The 21,066-nt window shown below is 36.5% G+C and overlaps 1 protein-coding gene across 1 annotated transcript in view; it reads right to left on the bottom strand.

The window, feature by feature from the left end:
* Positions 1–644: 644 nt before the first annotated feature.
* BRMS1L (BRMS1 like transcriptional repressor) overlaps positions 645–21,066 on the bottom strand; it is a 47,720-nt gene continuing 27,298 nt past the window's right edge. Inside the window, exons 5-10 of the mRNA XM_069558742.1 lie at positions 11,080–11,176; positions 9,956–10,039; positions 9,204–9,268; positions 8,455–8,494; positions 6,395–6,521; positions 645–2,253 (exon numbers count right to left, since the gene is read on the bottom strand). Coding sequence (XP_069414843.1) covers positions 2,136–2,253; positions 6,395–6,521; positions 8,455–8,494; positions 9,204–9,268; positions 9,956–10,039; positions 11,080–11,176 — 531 coding nt within the window. The 3' untranslated portion in view covers positions 645–2,135. The remainder of the gene's footprint in view (positions 2,254–6,394; positions 6,522–8,454; positions 8,495–9,203; positions 9,269–9,955; positions 10,040–11,079; positions 11,177–21,066) is intronic.

The following is a 21,066-nucleotide window of genomic DNA, read 5'->3' as shown; positions in this document are numbered from 1 at the left end:
TTTGAAAAGATCCTGATGCTGGGAAAGATTGAAGGAAGGAGGAGAAGGGTACGACCGAGGATGAGACGGCTGGATGGCATCACCGACTCAATGGACATGAGTTGGAGTAAACTCAGGGAGTTGGTGATGGACAGGGAGGCCTGGCGTGCTGCAGTCCACGGGGTCACAAAGAGTCAGACACGACTGAGCAACTGAACTGAACTGAACAGTTTCCCTAAACTATTTGAGCAGAAGTCAAATGGCAAACTGACAACAATACAATCTATTTTATAGTACTTCAATCACAGTCAAGCATATGCTTACCTGAATCAGCATCAATACTATGGAATTTGTTTTATTTGATATAAACATTGAAGTTCTGAAAGTAAATGTGCTAAATCATGGTTTTTAAATTAAAGACTTCTACTTACAATTTCAGAACTTATACAATATATTTTTATTAAAGTAGAACATATGTGCATATATTTAAATTAAGTATAACTTAGCTGTCTTAAATATCTGCAACAGAGGTTGAAAGAGAGAAGGAGTAACATTTGTTCAACACTCCATACCTATTAATGTAAACTGGCTCAAATCCTTCTCAGAAGTAGACAGGTTATAAATAATAAAAGAACTCATGCACAAGTCATTCAAGACACTACGAATGACACTCAAACACATCTTTTTATTATATACTAAATTTAAAAATACAAATCTTATTAAAAATGCTTATGAAACATTGTATACATAAGTACTGTCAAATACTATCAGATTATGATATTATGTACATTTGCTAAGGTTAATTAGAAATAGAACAACATTCATAACTTTGCTGATAACGAGTTTCAGAAGTCAAATATTTTAATTAACATTTGGCAACTCTGAAGTAGTGATCTGCACAGGAAGATGTCTGCAGAGGTAAAACGGTGAGAAAACAAACGGAAAAATGCAGATATTCCTGCCCTAAGTGTTAATAAGTAGATCTCTTCTTCATCCTCTTAAGTCTCAAAATAACGGAAATTAAAGTGCATAAGACCACAAGGAATACCTGATTTGGTTGTACCCTAATACATACTATTGCCAATTGTGCTGCCATACTGAGGGCTTTGATCTCTGTACTGTTCCTGAGGTTTCAGAAGTTAATTTTGAATGTGACTAGGGGAAAAGAGGCCAATACTTTCTAAATTGCACGAAGTGGCCTTAAAGCGTAGAAACACCAAAGATAAAAATATTAATTTGGGAATAGATTCAAGGAGATCATCCGTGTCTATTTTGCCCTAGAAATAAAATTAGGATATGAACCTAGTTTTACCTCTGGAAAATGCTTACTAAAAATCTGTTTCAAAAGATCAGACATGTACAGCAAGTACCACAATACTGTCAGTTACTGTCCACCCACTTACATACTGTATCATAAATACCAGGCATCAATACCTGCCCTCCAAAGATTCACGAGAAACACAGGAAGAAGCATGTTATTACTTGACACTAACTTTGCTAATCAACATAAAGTATGACCTGTAAAAATAGGTCACCACCATACAATCAAGGAAGAGGAGAAGGAAAACTGCTAGTCTACAAAAGTGCTCCTTTTAGCTTTCCAGCCGAATAGCTTAATTTGGGTAAAATAAGATTGTAAAGTAAGGCCATCAGTTCTAAATAAGCTGATGAAGCCATCTATACATACTCACATATATACGTTTAAATTTCAGTTTTGATTTAACACGAATGTGCTATTACAAACCATTTATAGGAAACATTTTATCAGGCTTATTTACAAATATATGATCAGAGAAAAGATCTTGAAAATCAAGAAAACTGCAGATAAATGTCGCCATTGCTAACACAGTTCACTAAAGGTAAGACAGATTTACATAAAAACCAAAGGAAAAAGTTTAGTAAGAAAACCCTACCATATACACCTATTGGTCATTGGATCAAAAAGGCAAATAAATGTAATGATCATGACTAAACTTTTATTACTGTCTCTTTTAATAACATATCAACATGAGGTTTACTTAGAGTACTACCTATAAATACACAGTCTCTCATGATTCAATGAGAATATTAAGTTATTGAATACATTTTTTAATTCCCATGGCACATCATACTTGGTAACACTAATAAGGTAGATTTAGATAACACTTAAATCATGATTACGAATGTTTAATTGAGTATTTTCCTTTCTGTAGCTGTGAAATGTAAAGCTTAGATTTGCTTCCATCAGGCCTCTTAAACCAAACTTCATCATGGTTAATTGTTGTAATTACAGCACTAAAAAGAAAAAAAAAACATATGAATGAATGAATGACAATATGCCTCCTCCACTTTTAGAGCACTAGCTATAAAACCAAAATAGCTGGACTGTAAGGGTGGACTCAGGTATGTAATTGTCATTTATCAGAATGCTACTAGCAGGGCATGCTGCCAAAAACACCACATTCAACAACACAATTATCTCCTTTCTTTTCTTAATAGAGTTGGTAAAATTTACTCTTGGAACTATTAAAAGCACATTGTCCATTCCCACCCAACTCCAAAAGACAAAAAACTGGAGCTAAAACCACTTCTTGTATGGTATTACAGCTCCAACTCATATTGATATGGTTGTAGGATATGTTCTAAATACAAATCTTAATTCCCAGTGTCAAGTATCTATGGTACTCATACATATTTTTTTAACACTATTAATCTTTATTAGGTTGGTGCAAAGGTAATTGCAGTTTTGCATTGTTGAACTTTGCCATTTGATATTGGAATACATTCTTAAATAAATGCGGTTATGTTATACATCATTTTTTAACATACATTTCTCACTTTATGTTTTTTTGCTAATGACTTATTACTTGCTGTGTATTTCATATTTATTTTAGACAAGGGAAATGATGTTAGACAAAAAGCAGATTTGGGTGATTTTTCTTATTCAAGTTCAAAATGGGTCGTAAAGCAGCACAGACAACTCACAACATCAATGCACCTGACCCAGGAACTGCTAATGAACACACAGTGCAGCAGTGGCTCAAGAAGTTTTGCAAAGGAGCTGAGAGCTTGAAGATAAGGAGTGCAGTGGCCAGTCATCAGAAGTTGACAACGAAATTGAAAGCCGTCATCAAAGCTGATCCTATTACAACTACACAAGAAGTTGTTGAAGAACTCAACATTGATCATTAAGTTCAAATTGCCAACATCCGCCAGATCATCAAAAAAGCAAGAGAGTTCCAGAAAAACATCTATCTCTGCTTTATTGACTATGCCAAAGCCTTTGACTGTGTGCATCACAATAAACTGTGGAAAATTCTGAAAGAGATGGGAATACCAGACCACCTGACCTGCCTCTTGAGAAACCTGGATGCAGGTCAGGAAGCAACAGTTAGAACTGGACATGGAACAACACACTGGTTCCAAATAGGAAAAGGAGTACGTCAAGGCTGTATATTGTCACCCTGCTTATTTAACTTATATGCAGAGTACATCATAAGAAATGCTGGGCTGGATGAAGTACAAGCTGGAATCAAGATTGCCAGGAGAAATATCAATAACCTCAGATATGGAGATGACACCATTCTTATGGCAGAAACTGAAGAAGAACTAAAGAGCCTCTTGATGAAAGTGAAAGAGGAGAGTGAAAAAGTTGGCTTAAAGCTCAACATTCAGAAAACTAAGATCATGGCATCCTGTCCCATCACTTCATGGGAAATAGATGGGGAAACAGTGGGAACAGTGGCTGACTTTATTTTGGGGGGCTCCAAAATCACTGCAGATGGTGATTGTAGCCATGAAATTAAAAGATGCTTACTCCTTGGAAGGAAAGTGATGACCAACCTAAACAACATATTAAAAAGCAGAGACAAAGGTCTGTCTAGGCAAGGCTATGGTTTTTCCAGTGGTCATGTATGGATGTGAGATTTGGACTATAAAGAAAGCTGAGTGGCGAAGAATTGATGCTTTTGAACTGTGGTGTTGGAGAAGACTCTTGAAAGCCCCTTAGACTGCAAGGAGATCCAACCAGTCCATCCTAAAGGAGTCCTGGGTGTTCACTGGAAGGACTGATGTTGAAGCTGAGACTCCAATACTTTGGCCACCTGATGTGAAGAGCTGACTCATTTGAAAAGACTCTGATGCTGGGAAAGATTGAGGACAGGAGGAAAAGGGGACGTCAGAGGATAAGATGGTTGGATGGCATCACCGACTCAACAGACATGAGTTTGGGTGAACTCCCGGAGTTGGTGATGGACACAGAGGCCTGGCATGCTGCCGTCCATGGGGTTGCAAAGGGTCGGACACGACTGAGCAACTGAACTGAAATGAACTGATGGTCATTTGGCATTTGAAGCAAACTGGAAAGGTGAAAAAGCTCAGTAAGTGAGTGCCTCACAAGCTGACTGAAAATCAAAACACTCGTTGTTCTGAAGTGACAATGAACCATTTCTCGACTGGACTGTGACATGTAACAAAAAGTGGATTTTATACAACCACCGGTGATGACCAGCTCAGTGGCTGGACCAAGAAGAAGCTTCAAAGCAATTCCCAAAGCCAAATTTACACCAAAAAAAGGTCCCCATCACTGTTTGGTGGTCTGCTGCCCATCTGATCCACTATAGATTTCTGAATCCTGACAAAACCATTAGATCTAAGAAGTATGCTCAGGAAATTGATGAGATGCACTGAAAACTGCAATGCCTGAATCCAGCAGGGGTCAACAGAAAGGGTCCAATTCTTCTCCACAAAAACCCCCAAACACACGTTGCACCACCACCAGTTCAAAGTTGAACAAACTGGGATACGAAGTTTTGCCTCATCTGCCATATTCACCTAACCTCACGCCAACTGACAACCACTTCTTCAAGCATCTCGACAACTTCTTGCAGGGAAAATGCTTCTACAACCAGCAGGGTGCCGAAAATGTTTTCCAAGAAAGAGTTCACATCTCGAACCATGGATTTTTATGCTACAGAAATAAACTAATTTCCCATTGGCAAAAATGTGCTGATTGTAATGGTTCCTATTTTGATTAATAAAGATGTGTTTGAACCTAGTAACAATGATTTAAAATTCACAGTCCAAAACCACAATTACGTTTGCACCAACCTAACAGAAGTCTTTCTAAAACTATGTTTGTGTTTAATCCTCTTTTATGCTATTTTATCTCCTTTTTAGTGCTACCCTGGTGGCTCAATAGTAAAGAATCCACCTGCTAATACAGGAGACACAGGTTTGATCTATGGGGCAGGAAGATCCCCTGGAGAATGAAAGGGCAACTCACTCCAGTATTCTTGCCTGGAAAGTCCCATGGATAGAGGAGTCTGGCCAGCTACAGTCCATGGGGTCGCAAAGAGTCAGACACAACTGTGTGACTGAGCACAAGCATTTCCTTTTTAACCACATTTATGGTACATAGTAGTAGTTATATGTCTCAAAAGCAATAAGATAAGGCAAAGAAGCCAGGGGTACTTTATATATATATGTATGTATGTATGTATGTGTATATATATATATGTGTACATACATATATATATATATATATATATGCTTCCCAGGTGGTGTTAGTGGTAAAAAACCCACCTGCCAATATTGGATATCTAAGAGACATGGATTCAATCCCTGGGTCAGGAAGATCCCCTGGAGGAGGGCATGACAACCTACTCCAGTATTTTGCCTGGAGAATCCCATGGACAGAGGAGCCTGGCAGGCTACAGTCCATGGGATCACAAAGAATCTGACACAACTGAAGCAACTAGCATGCATACACACAGATCCTAAGTAGTAGTAGTTATATGACTCAAAAGCAATAAGATAAAGCAAAAAATCCAGGAGTATTATATATGTAACCTACTAATTAATTAGCTCAATGGACTTTTATGAGAAAAGTCTGCTCCTGAAACGAGTATTCAGTAATAAATGCAAACACCTTATTTACTATTACTACCTAGAAAAAGTTATTTTCTTACTGTAGAGGATAAAAAAACTCAGGATTAAATAATAAACTATAAAGGAACTAAAGAAGTGATGCACATTAATATTTTCCAAAGGCCACACCAGAGAAAACTTAGAAGGCTCTATAAATAATTATAGAAACTTTATTTAAGCTCAGACAGGTTGAATCTTCTAAAAGGCAATTTTCAGTTTTCAAGTTATACTTTAATTACCATCACTCTAAATTTTCACTAATTTTCAATTCCTTTCCCATTTTGATTGATGCAATTTTTTTTATACAAAATACTAAAATATACCCCCAAAAGTTAACATTAACACTGGTGTTCAAACATGCTAATCAAATCATACGTCACAAAAAGAAAGAAATCCACAGGCACATATTAAGGTATTAGGAATGCACTACACAAGCAGCAAAAATTTACTGACAACAACTCAGTACACTCTAATACTGAGCAGCACTGAAACAATAAAGGCTTTTTACCTGGTAGGACATTCATCTTTTTTGTCAATACATATTGTCTGTCCACGTATATACCATTCACCGTCATAGTATAACCTTCCCTCTTCGGATCTAGCACTGTGCAGGTGTTTTTCCAGTTTCACAGGTGCTAAAGGGATCAGTTCAAAAACTGTTATATTAATAAGACATTGTCAGAGGAACAAAAGTGCAGAACACTTAAGCATTAATACCAATCCACCCATATATGTGAAAAAACACTAAAAATACTTTTTCAGATAACAAACCTACATCTAATAAAAACAAAGAGAATTTCATTTCCTACATTTTTTATATAATTCACTGTGTTTAATAGAGCTATTAAAAAAGCTAAAAATATATATAATAAATCAATTAACTAGACAAGTGCAAGAGAGCAGATATATTATCCACTATTAATGCCAATTTTAAGTAAGATTTAAAATCTGAGTTGTCATATTTCCACTGAAAATTTCCTGATGGCTCAGAGGGTAAAGAATCTGCCTGCAAAGCGGGAGACTCAGATTCAATCCCTGGGTGGGGAAGATCCCCTGGAGAAGGGAATGGCAACCCATTATTCTTGCCTGGAGAAATTCCATGAAAAGAGGAGCCTGGTGGGCTACAGTCCATGGGGTGCAAAGAGTCGGACACAACTGAATGACTAACACACACACAAACAATATATAATAAATCAATAACTAGACAAGTGTAAGGAGAAAAGATGATGCATTATGCTTTACTAGTGCCATTTTAAGTAAAATTTAAAATCTGAGTTGTCATATCTCCACTGAAAATTATATTTTTTCATATTGTCTCACCTGACACTTTTTATTGTCTCAACTGACACTTCAAAAAAGCAAAGTTTAACATATATTCCAAGAATTTCCCAGCCCTTTGATTCTAAAAAGCAAATGTCCTCAGTAGAATTTTCATTTTGAAATTCTAGAAATGGTTTGAGATTCATCAGATAAACTCATGCAGAAAAAAAAAAAAAAAAACATTCTTTATGGAAGCACACTGTCAAAAGCACACCATGAAATATACCCCTCTGCATCATTCAAATGTCACCACCTCAGAAAGGTCTTCCCCAACCACTCTACCCACTCCTCAGTTAATCTTCACCACAGCTTTATATTTCCTTCATAGCAATTATTACAATTTGTCAGTATCTAGTTAGTCATCTATTTACATATACATTATCATTCTGCCTCCCTCAAGGAAGTTCCAGGAGGTTCAACTCTTGAACCACTACATTCACTGACCTCAAAAAGTGCCTGGTATTTAAAAGGTTTTCAGTAAGTATTCACTCATTCATTCATTCAACAAATGTTTTCTGAGCACTGTGACTGAACAGACAGATTTCTGACCTTTGTGGAGCTTACGATTCTCTCAGGAGACAGGTAAACATGTAAACAATCAAAAAATTACAAATTGTGGTAAGTGCCATGAAGAAAACAAAGAATACACATGCTAAAGATAACAGGGGCTGGGGAGGAGACCCACTCAACAGTGTAGTCAGACTCTTAAAGGAATCCATGGCTCAAATCTATACAGTGAAAGAAGGTAGAAACAGAGAAATTATTCTAGACAGTAATGTCCGTCACTACTTCAGCAGTGATTTCAGGATTTTTGATGAACCCAACTGCCAGCATTCTAATCTCTCTCATAGAAAATATAGGTACAGAAGTAACTTTGTGCACAATTCCAGAGGCTTGAGGAATTGAAAGTCCACAATTCCTATTCACAGGCTCTCTGAAGGCCATCCACGGACTCTAGACACCTCCCCTATAGAATTACTGAGCCCATTAAAAAACACTAAATAAATACTTTTAAGATTACTGATCCATTATTAGCAACTGTAATGCAGTTGAAGCACTAAAGAAGAAATACATTCCATTCATAAATCTTGAAACTTTTACATGAGGCAAAGTCTCCAGAAGAATTTTTCACAGTTCTGCATATAGCGTTCACTGATTAAATGAAACCAGTGACGGGGGAGTGGTTTAGTATGTAATTGACTTAAAAAGTCTCCAAAGAGATTTCTGAACTCAGACAAAATGACTTACGTTCTGTTTTCACTCTATGTGGACCAAGTGTAGCCATTGCCTTAATTAAAAAAAGAAGAAGAAAGATGTCTGAGTTCAAAATCAAAGTATATTTCGATATCCATTTAATATATAAAATTTACAAGCTTAATAACAAACAGTGAAATATGATCTGCTTCAATAAGTTGGTAATGTTTAAAACCATGGGAATATAAAAAGAATAAAAATTTATTCTAGAGGTGTTATCAATACCTAATACAATCTCAAATTCTCAACTAAGAAGCTTCTGAGAATGGAAAATTTTAATAGGAAAACAAGTCTCCACTTTCAAACAAGCACAGAAAATCTTCTAACATTTCAATGTTTAATGACAAAATGCAAAAATGTATAATAAAGGTTCAAATATTCACTCACTTTCATTCATTCAACAAATATATCTGAGTGCCTTCTGTGAGCCAGTACCAGGCTAAGCACTAGGCACAGAATGGTAATCCATTACTGTTTTGGGGCAACCAAAATACTTTTGCATACTTTTGCATAAATTGTTAATTACGTTATCACAGGAAAAAATAGAATCAAACTGCTAGCATGCCTCTCATAAAATACTCTTGCAATCCACAGATATCTGTATTAGTAATGACTGCCTAGAGAGACTGTTGCAAAGTAAAGCATATTTACAACAATATTTTGATGTATTAGTGAAAAATTATACACTCTTAAAAAGTAGACTACAAAAAATATACTTGAATTCCATTGCTCTTTAATCATACCTTCCTTATTGTTGTCCAGTCTTCAAGAATATCAAGATCTTGTAACATATAAACTATATACGGACGTTGAAAAGTCAAGGTCAGTTTAGCTGTAAGAATTTCAATTTTAAACTATACTTCCAAATTTCTGTTTTTCAGAGACTGGAACAATGACTTCAGACAGAAACCATCAGCATGCTGAATTCTGACTCCAAATTGTTTTTCAAAAAACTTACCAGCGTTAAGTATGTTCTAGTACTTCAGATATTATAACCATATTCTCTTAATCCTATGGTGTCTCTGACAGTAAGATAAACCAACAACCTAATCACTGTTTTGAGGTGGGTAAGGGGGAAAGCAGGAGCCAGGGGAAGGTACCATAGGGAATGCCAAGATTGAATGTGTATATTAATGTAATTTAAAGACATTCCAGTTTCAGAGACATTAAAAATGTCAAAAAGTACACGTGAGAATTAAGCAATCACGCTATCTAATAAACAGCTGCTTCATTTCAAAGCCCTTGTGATCTACAAAGCCACATTAATTTTCAGTGTTGAGATCATGGCTAAATTTCTTATCCTCTCTACCTGGCTTAATCTAAACTATACCCTTCTGCTTTCAATCATTTTTAAAAATCATCTCTTACTACAGGATCATGCAAATAAAGATAATGTATACTAATAAAAGTTACAAAGATATGCACAGTGAAAAAACATACATTAAAACAACTAAAAAAAAAAATTTAAAAACCCGGAAAATTTGAAAAAGGATATCTGACACAACAACTGGCTTCTTTTTGTCGGGACTGAAAGGATCCTTCCTCTTTTTTCTTGACTGAAGCTCATCATTCCACAGCTCTGGCAAGTAAATAAAAATTAAGTATTACTTGATTTCTTGAGATCAAAGGAAAAAAAAAGACTAATTTCATAGTAGCAAAACTACATTGGTGGCTATGTTTATATGCTATAAATATGGGTATATATTATATATATATATATGACTACATATAATTTAATGAGCAGCTATATATTTATGAATTTTCCTCTTCTTTCATTAGAATAAAATTCAATTTGGCACTTAATGCCTAGTAACTGATGAACATATATGTCAGGCACTTAAATATTCATCACATGAATGGTCTCAACTAATCTTCGAAGCTACCTCTCAGGCAGACAGTCTCATCACTTCAATTATAAGAAGAGACTGACCTAGAAAAGCTAAAACTGTCAACGATGGCCAGCCAACTAGTCGAACAATGGCACGAGAGCTCAGCTCGTCTGCTCTGCCTATTGTATCCTAGACAAACAGAATTTATAACAAGTAACATAATACTCATCCAAGAACCATAGGATAGCCCAGTAAATCTTCCAAGGTGTAGAAAGCCTTTCCCTGAAAAAGCCAATTTCACTTTGGCCTAATCTAATTATTAATAAGTATTTCCTCTTTTTGAGACAAAAATCTGCCTCCTTATAATACCCATCATTTTGTCCTAGTTTGTGCAGGACCAAGAGAAAAGGTCCTTTCTATTCCTTCTTCCACATGACAATCTTTCAAGACTTAGAGGAAAGAATATATACTGTAGCTGTCTTCCAATACTACTGTTATGTTGTAATAATATTCTTAACTGTTCTTACAGTGTATTATCCTCATGCCTGTTGTTCCTGTCACACTTCTATTTTATTCCTTTTCATGTGCTACATTTTCTATATCCTTCTGAAGTATGAGTCCCAATTAAAGCAACAATCACAGCAAATTCTTTAGCAGTCTTCCTCCTTGCCCTCTCATTAGGACACTTCATTTATATACCATTTGTATAAGAGACTAGATATGAAGAGACACCTCAGTAAAACAAAGATTTAGTGTCACTTAAACATGACAGTCACAGCATTCCCCTCACCTGAGGTAATATCAATGCTGTGCCGGTCCTCTTCAAGCCTTCTTATCTTCTCCTCTAGCTCACTCTGTACTGTATCATATAACAAAAGCTTTTCACTCTGGAAAAAAAAAAATAGATCACACATAACCAGGAAGAAAGAATCGTTCCATGTTTAACTAACAATACCAAATAACTCACTTTTTAAAGTATTTTAACATATGGTGCTTTTGTTTAAATTCAACTTAAAAATTTTAATGATGAAATGTCAAATATATGAATGAACTAAAACTAGAAACTAAGAATCTAAGTATACAGAGAACTACATGCAATTAAGTTGTTTAAGAATATCTAAATCTGTATGTGATAAAGAGGCAAATATTTACTTCATAAAAAACTCATAGTGAGTTCCTGTAGCCCCTTTCAAATACAGGCAGGCCCCCTGTCAGCACAATGGAGAGCCTGTCCTGTAAAATGTATCACTGTAAAACAAAACTGTTTTTTCTCATATCAGAACAATTCCTCACTAATACGTCAATCGTATTAAAAGAGACGAATTCAAGAGAAAATTTCAAGTATAAATTTTATAATTATTTCAAACAATTCAATTAAAGATAAAATTCAAGTATAAATTTTATAATTATTTCAAACAATTCAATTAAAGATAAAATCATAATATTACAGACTAATTATATCCCAATCTTTCAACAAAACTATAGAAAGACTGAGCCACTGGCTAAGAGACAAGACTATTTACTAGTAAATCAGACTAGAATCCGGATCCACTTGTTCTAGCCCTTTTTTTTTTAATTATAAAATACTGTATCCTTTATTTTTAAAGCCAGAGGATGAGCATCAGCGTGAAGATGAGCTGTGTGTGTGTGTGTGTGTGTGTGTGTGTCCGTGCGCACACGTGCGCACTCCGTAGTGTGCAATTCTTTGCAACCCTATGGACTGTAGTCCATCAGGCTCCTCAGTTCATGGAACTTTCTAGGCAAGAATACTGGAGTGGGTTGCCATTTCCCACTATAATTTTATATGATAAATAAAATCACATAGATTTATCATATAAAAGGCTGTGACAGATTGCCACCCACCTACCACATGCATATCTCTAGTAAAGACAATAGCCTATTGGGATATAGCTAGATATGCCTGTCTCATAGTAGCTACTGGAATACAGTTAGTTATGATTTCTTGTGGAAGGCATAAGCCATGCCCATTTTGAGCATTCCCAGTGTCCATCATGAAGTCTTCTCTTTTGGGTTTGAAATTTAGAGTCTACGTATGCTTGAAGGCTCTGCCAAGTGGAAGAGAAAAGATGGTTTTTGTAAATTTGAAGCAATCCTGGAGGCAGAGAGAAAGCAGAGCTGAAGAAGGCTAAAACTAGATCCCCTATGAAAAATTATCTCATTACATGTTACTCTCTATGCTTACTTCCTTTTACTTTCTCCTCTGCTTTTGGTAAAATTTTACTGAATAGTCTAGCATTATCTAAATTGTACTACAAGAATTGGGAACTGTTACATAGCAGATAAGAAGGGAGAACAGGCTGCAGTCACAGTCAAGATCGTGTGATGGCTATGAACAGAGCCAGATTCTCCAACCAAAGAGGCCTCTGAAAGCTAAGTAGGAGTGATAAAGCCTTTGCTTTCAAAAATATTTCAATGAAAAAATGTTTTATAAAAATTACCACTAAAAAAAAAAGAATATGGACTTTTAACTGGTGAATTCTCTTTGTATTCCATTGATATATTTGCCCTAGGCCAAACAGAAATTCTGAAATAAACCTACCAGTCATTGTTTAAAAAAAAAAGGTACAATAGGACTGAAATGTTTGAAGTTTTGAAGGCTTCTCTAAAAAATACCACAGGTATACTTTAAATTACACAAATAGAAGTGCCTTGACTCTATCCTCATTATTCTTTGTTCTTCTCTCCCTTATCCCCAGCCCCTCAACAGCCTTCCATGAGAAGGAAAGAAAGTCATAACTGAAGCAGGTAAAAAGACAGCTGGAAAAGAAAGAGGCTTTCAAACTCCCTTTCTTTGGTGCCTGTAGAGCCTTCTATACTCAATAGGTAATTTACCTTTTTAAAAGTATTATTAATTATAACTACACATTTGGCTTCAAAATCCCACACCCCTCCAATCTTCACACGTATACTTAGTGAACCTGCTCACTGATCCCTTTCACCAACTGAGACCATGCTCCTTCTCATCAGGGCCATGTTAGGGAGTGCCAGCAAAGTGGCTCCAAGGTTCCATGTTTGCACTCATATTCCCTCTGGCCTGGGTTCAGAATCAATTGCCTGTTGGCAGTTCCCTGACTAAGGCATCTCACAGTTTTGAACCTGGACTAGCATCTTAGGAGATTTTCAAGGACTAGCATTACCAGAGAAAGAACAAAACATATTAAAAGGCTACAGTCCTTTTTTTTTTTTTTAAGTATGCTGCATTGGAATAAAAAGATAAGCAGAACAGGATTTAAAAGCCAAGAAACAGATTCCAGTTGTGGGAAATGTTACAAAAAAGGTGACTTTTCAAATTATTTGAAAACCAGATGACAATAAATGACAAGAGAAAAATGAGTTTAAGTGTACAGAGAAAAAAAGTTGGCTTAAAACTCAACATTCAGAAAACTAAGATCATGGCATCCAGCCCCATCACTTCATGGCTGATAAAATAATGGAAACAGTGAGAGACTTTACTTTTCATGGCTCCAAAATCACCGCTGGTGATTGCAGCCATGAAATTAAAGGACACTTGTTCCTTGGAAGAAAAGTTATGACCACCTAGACAGCTTATTAAAAAGCAGAGACATTACCTTGCCGACAAATGTTCACCTAGTCAAAGCTATGGTTTTTCCTAGTCATGTACGGATGTGAGAGCTGGACCATAAAGAAAGCTGAGTGCTGAAGAACTGATGCTTTTGAACTGTGGTGCTGGAGAAGACTCTTGAAGAGTCCCTTGGAGATCCAACCAGTCCATCCTAAAGGACATCAGTCCTGAATATTCATGGGAAGGACTAATGTTGGGCTGAAAGTCCAATACTTTGGCCATCTGATGCAAAGAGCTGACTCACTGGAAAAGACCCTGATGATGGGAAAGACTGAAGGCAGGAGAAGGGGACGACAGAGGATGAGATGGTTGGATGGCATCACCGACTTGATGGACATGAGTTTGAGCAAGCACTGGGAATTGGTGATGGACAGGGAAGCCTGGCATGCTGCAGTCCATGGGGTCACAAACAGTCGGACACGACTGAGTGACTGAACTGAACTGATACAGAGAAAAAATTTTATAACGTAAGGTTCTTTGCCTTATGTTATATAAAACAATGGACTAAACAGTTAAATTTACAAAATGAAATTTAAAGGAAGTAAGGAAAGATAGTGAATGATATTGGGATGAAGAAAGTTTTTCAAAGCACAAAAATCCGAAGGACAAGTTATGTTTAAAGAACTATTTGTGCACACAGAAATTAAAGACACATTAAAAAGCAAACAAAAGAAGAAAGCAATAAAAAATACCTGCAACATGACAAAGCCTTAAAACCATCAGATGAAATTAAACAAGCATGGATAAATCAGTAAGAAAACTCTAAATACTGTCCATCAGTTCAGTTCAGTTCAGTCACTCAGTCGTGTCCGACTCTTTGTGACCCCATAAATTGCAGCACGCCAGGCCTCCCTGTCCATCACCAACTCCCGGAGTTCACTCAGACTCCACTGAGTCAGTGATGCCATCCTCCATCTCATCCTCTGTCGTCCCCTTCTCCTCTGCCCCCAATCCCTCCCAGTATCAGAGTCTTTTCCAATGAGTCAACTCTTTGCATTAGGTGGCCAAAGTACTGGCATTTCAGCTTTAGCATCATTCCTTCCAAAGAAATCCCAGGGCTGATCTCCTTCAGAATGGACTGGTTGGATCTCCTTGCAATCCAAGGGACTCTCAAGAGTCTTCTCCAATACCACAGTTCAAAAGTATCAATTCTTCAGTGCTCAGCTTTCTTCATAGTCCAACTCTCACATCCATACATGACCACAGGAAAAACCATAGCCTTGACTAGACGGACCTTTGTTGGCAAAGTAATGTCTCTGCTTTTAAATATGCTATCTAGGTTGGTCATAACTTTTCTTCCAAGGAGTAAGCGTCTTTTAATTTCATGGCTGCAGTCATATACTCACTACCAAAAATAGCCAAAAGAAGAGACAGAGAGAAATACAAGTACAAATTAAAATGTGCAGTATGCAATACTATTCTTCACTTGGCAAAGTTGTTTTATTCTTTTCAATTATAATAAACAATGCCTACCAGAAAAATAAATGACCCAATCAAAAAATGGGCCAAAGAACTAAACAGACATTTCTCCAAAGAAGACATACAGATGGCTAACAAACACATGAAAAGGTACTCAACATCACTCATTATCAGAGAAATGCAAATCAAAACCACAATGAGATACCATCTCATGCCGGTCAGAATGGCTGCTATCAAAATGTCTACAAACAATAAATGCTGGAGAGGGTGTGGATAAAAGGGAACCCTCTTACACTGTTGGTGGGAATGCAAACCAGTACAACCACTATGGAGAACAGTGTGGAGATTTCTTAAAAAACTGAAAATAGAACTGCCTTATGACCCAGCAATCCCACTGCGGGGCATACACACTGAGGACACCAGAATTGAAAGAGACATGTGTACCCCAGTGTTCACAGTAGCACTGCTTACAATAACCAGGATATGGAAGCAACCTAGATGTCCATCAGCAGACGAATGGATAAGAAAGGTGTGGTACATATACACAACGGAATATTACTCAGCTATTAAAACGAACGCATTTGAATCAGTTCTAATGAGGTGGATGAAACTGGAGCTAATTACACAGAGTGAAGTAAGTCAGAAAGAAAAACACCAATATAGTATATTAACACATATATATGGAATTTAGAAAGATGGTAACAATAACCCTATATGTGAGACAGCAAAAGAGACAGAGATACATAGAACAGACTTTTGGACTCTGTGGGAAAAGATGAGGGTGGGATGATTTGAGAGAATAGCACTGAAACATGTTACCATATGTGAAACAGATCACCAGTCCAAGTTCAATGCATGAAACAGGGCACTCAAAGCCAGTGCACTGGGACAACCCAGAGCAATGGGATGGGGAGGGAGGTGGGAGAGGGGTTCAGGGGTTCAGGATGGGAGAGAGGATGCTTTCTGACTTACTTCACACAGGTATACCCGTAGCTGATTCATGTCAATGTATGGCAAAACCCACAATATTGTAAAGTAATTAGCCTCCAATTAAAATTAATAAATTAACTTAAAATAAATAAATAAACTATGCCAACTGATATAGAGAATATAAACCAACTCAACAATTTAGAAAGTAACTTACAAATAAGTTTTAAGGACTTCACTGACTATATCCTTTGATCTAGTAATTACGCTGAGGATTCTATCCTAAAGAAATAACAACCTTGGCCAATGTTGCATGGAAAAGGATGTCCACAACAGCAATACTTGTAATGCATAAAACCAGGAACAAAGTAAAATCTAATAACAGAGTATTGGCTACAGAAATTATTGTACATCCATACTACTACTCTGCAGATAACATTCAGAATTCAAAAAGTAGGGGAAAACGGCTACAGTAAAATTACAAATGAATCCAGATCATAAACTCTCTCTTCCCGAAGACATAATGAAGTAAACAGAAAACAAGTACAAAATAAATCAACAAACGACACTTATAGTTATCAAACAAAGGAAGGAGGACAATGCCAGGCCATAACCTCTGAACATGATAACTAAACTGAGACAGAACCCCAAGATCTGCATTATGTACACTATACTCACACAGGAACTCTGTAAAGAAAGAAGTTTAGGGGGGGAATATTCAAAAAGTCTGAGTCATACTTCCAAATCTACAAAGAAATGAAGAAGGGTCTGGATGGGGGAAAATACATGGGAAGCCCTAAAGAGAGAAAGGCTCACCAGTGAGAAGAAAACTTCTAGAGCTCAGCAGCTGACAAGCTCTGCACACAGGCAGATTATATTGACTCATTCCTAGATATGAATGATGGCCAAAGGTGACTAGTTATTTGTGAAAAGCATCAAAATGAAACACAGAGAGACAAATGAACAAAAAAGAAGTATAAAGAAACAGGAACAAGTCAAGATACAGAAAAAAAGTTCAAAACAACTGCATTTAATACCCATAAAGGGATGGGATTACACCCATGAGAAAAGAATAGGAGTTGGAAAAAATATTAAAAATGGGTAATCAGAGGACATAAGAGCTCTTGGAAATTAAATACAGAATGGAAATAAAATATTTAGTAAAAGGATTGGAAAAGAAAGTTGAATACACTCTTAAAAACAATAAAATAAGAATGAAGGGAAGAGGTGGAGGGAAGTACCTATAATAAAAATATAATATATAAGATCTACAAAATATGCAATAATACAATATATATATGAAATATAAGAAAATTCAAAATCAATATTGGGGGTTCAGCAGCTAACCAAGAAGAATTCCAAAATGAGAAAACAGAAAATAATAGAGAAGAAACAATATAAGAAACTTCTCAGAGCAAAAGGTATGTTTCCTGATATAAATGTTCCTCTTGAGTATCCACATGAATGAAGAGAGATGCACATATCACCTTGCTGTTCCATAGCATCAAGGACAAAGAAAACATCTTACAGCTATTCAGGAAGAAAAAAGGTCATGTACAGAGGATCAGGATTCACAATGGTAACAGGCTTCCCAAAGCAATACTAGAGGCTAGAAGACAGTGGAAAAATGCCTTCAAAATTCTGAGGAAACATCATTACTTACATCTAGAATTCCATACTCTCAAGGGTGAGTTAAAAGATGGTTCCAGACATGAAAGATGTAAGGGTTTTAAAACATGTCCAATAAATCTTTGACATGCCTCCCTTCAAAAGGTAGACCCTAATTCCTGTCTCCCTGAAAGTGAGCAGGACTTAATGACTCATCTGTAAGGAATATAATGTGGCAGAAATCTAGGTTATTAAAAACACTATCACTTCTGTCTTGCTCTTGTGAACCATTCACCCTCGGAGAAGCTAGTCACAAGGACATGGGGGCCCTCAGTCAGCCTGTGGAGAGGCCTATGGGAATAAGGCTTCCAACCAACAACTAGCAACAACCTGCCAGTCTTTAAGTCAGTCACCATAGAAGCAGTTCCTGCAGTCCCAGTCAAGCCTTCAAATAGCTGCTTCCCTGGCTGACCTCTTCACGGCAATTTCATGTGATTCCCTGAGCCAGAACCACCCAGCTACTTTGCTCCCAAATTCCTGACCATAGAGACTGCAAAATAAAATGCTGATTACTGTTTCAAGTGACTAAATTTTGGAGTAATTTATTATAAAGCAATAGATAACCAATACAAGAAGTCTCAAACACCTAACTTCTATACCCTTTTTCCCAAGAAGCTACTCAACAAAACTGAAAAAAGAAAACAAGACTATAGCAGGGAAAGAAGTAAAGGGAATCACTTTACTTGTGAAGAGAAACCCATGAAGACAGAGATGCAGCTAGCATAGAAAGTATCTGAAAGATGGAGCAGAAAGGAACGGGGTCCAGGGATGGAAGACTTGCTCCCAGGATGGAGAACTCCAGAAGGAAACGGGTCTCATGGATTACCTGAAGCATCTGACCATGCAGAAAACGGCACTGGGGGTTTTCATAAATCTGCTCGAGTCTCTGGGAAGATCTGATAAACAAGAGAAAACTAACAAACAATAAACGAAGCAATTAATTCCAAGGTTAAAAAAAACATAGTTGTACAAGAAGGGAAGTTTAAGCAAAGCATAACTCTGGGATCAGTAAAAAATAGTTATTGTTACAACAAAAACAAAAATTATGACATAACTATATCAGAAGAATGAGATGAGGAAAACTAATATGGAATCCTCGGCTTTCAAAACGTACTATCCAAAACTGATATTATTTAGAAATGAGGCTAAACTCCAGAAGCAGTAGATAAAAGATTTACATAGACAATTGCTGCTTGCATGTAGAACACAGAGATGGTAGTGAGGCTGCTGTTTTGCATTATAAGCCTGTGCTTTCAGGAATATGTACACACATTACCCAGTTAAAGCAGATTTTTAAGAGTATTTAGGGAGGGGGAAACTGGTTGAAGGCCGTCCAAAGGTACAAACTTCCAGTTATAAAATAAACAAGTACACTACATAATGATCAAAGGAACAATCCAAGAAGAAGATATAACAATTATAAATATATATGCACCCAATATAGGAGCACCGCAATATGTAAGACAAATGCTAACAAGTATGAAAGGGGAAATCAACAATAACACAATAATAGTGGGAGACTTTAATACCCCACTCACACCTATGGACAGATCAACTAAACAGAAAATTAACAAAGAAACGCAAACTTTAAATGATACATTAGATCAGTTAGACCTAATTGATATCTATAGGACATTTCACCCCAAAACAACGAATTTCACCTTTTTTTCAAGTGCTCATGGAACCTTCTCCAGGATAGATCACATCCTGGGCCATAAATCTAAACTTGATAAATTCAAAAAAATCGAAATCATTCCAAGCATCTTTTCTGACCATAATGCATTAAGATTAGATCTCAATTACAGGAGAAAAACTATTAAAAATTCCAACATATGGAGGTTGAACAACACACTTCTGAATAACCAACAAATCACAGAAGAAATCAAAAAAGAAATCAAAATATGCATAGAAACTAATGAAAATGAAAACACAACAACCCAAAACCTGTGGGACACTATAAAAGCAGTGCTAAGAGGAAAGTTCATAGCAATACAGGCATACCTCAAGAAACAAGAAAAAAGTCAAATAAATAACCTAACTCTACAACTAAATCAACTAGAAAAGGAAGAGTTGGAGAACCCCAGAGTTAGTAGAAGGAAAGAAATCTTAAAAATTAGGGCAGAAATAAATGCAAAAGAAACAAAAGAGACCATAGCAAAAATCAACAAAGCCAAAAGCTGGTTCTTTGAAAGGATAAATAAAATTGACAAACCATTAGCCAGACTCATCAAGAAGCAAAGAGAGAAAAATCAAATCAATAAAATTAGAAATGAAAATGGAGAGATCACAACAGACAACACAGAAATACAAAGGATCATAAGAGACTACTATCAGCAGTTGTATGCCAATAAAATGGACAACGTGGAAGAAATGGACAAATTCTTAGAAAAGTACAATTTTCCAAAACTGAACCAGGAAGAAATAGAAAATCTTAACAGACCCATCACAAGCACGGAAATTGATACTGTAATCAGAAATCTTCCAGCAAACAAAAGCCCAGGTCCAGATGGCTTCACAGCTGAATGCTACCAAAAATTTCGAGAAGAGCTAACACCTATCCTCCTCAAACTCTTCCAGAAAATTGCAGAGGAAGGTAAACTTCCAAACTCATTCTATGAGGCCACCATCACCCTAATACCAAAACCTGACAAAGATGTCACAAAAAAAGAAAACTACAGGCCAATATCTCTGATGAACATAGATGCAAAAATCCTCAACAAAATTCTAGCAATCAGAATCCAACAACACATTAAAAAGATCATACATCATGACCAAGTGGGCTTTATCCCAGGGATGCAAGGATTCTTCAATATCCGCAAATCAATCAATGTAATTCACCACATTAACAAATTGAAAAATAAAAACCATATGATTATCTCAATAGATGCAGAGAAGGCCTTTGACAAAATTCAACATCCATTTATGATAAAAACTCTCCAGAAAGCAGGAATAGAAGGAACATATCTCAACATAATAAAAGCTATTTATGACAAACCCACAGCAAACATTATCCTCAATGGTGAAAAATTGAAAGCATTTCCCCTAAAGTCAGGAACAAGACAAGGGTGTCCACTTTCACCGCTACTATTCAACATAGTTCTGGAAGTTTTGGCCACAGCAATCAGAGCAGAAAAAGAAATAAAAGGAATCCAAATTGGA

Source organism: Ovis canadensis, chromosome 18 (assembly GCF_042477335.2).
Source record: "Ovis canadensis isolate MfBH-ARS-UI-01 breed Bighorn chromosome 18, ARS-UI_OviCan_v2, whole genome shotgun sequence".
NCBI lineage: Eukaryota > Metazoa > Chordata > Mammalia > Artiodactyla > Bovidae > Ovis > Ovis canadensis.
Note: the sequence above shows the minus strand (reverse complement) of the source record. Positions and strands in the feature narration are given on the sequence as shown.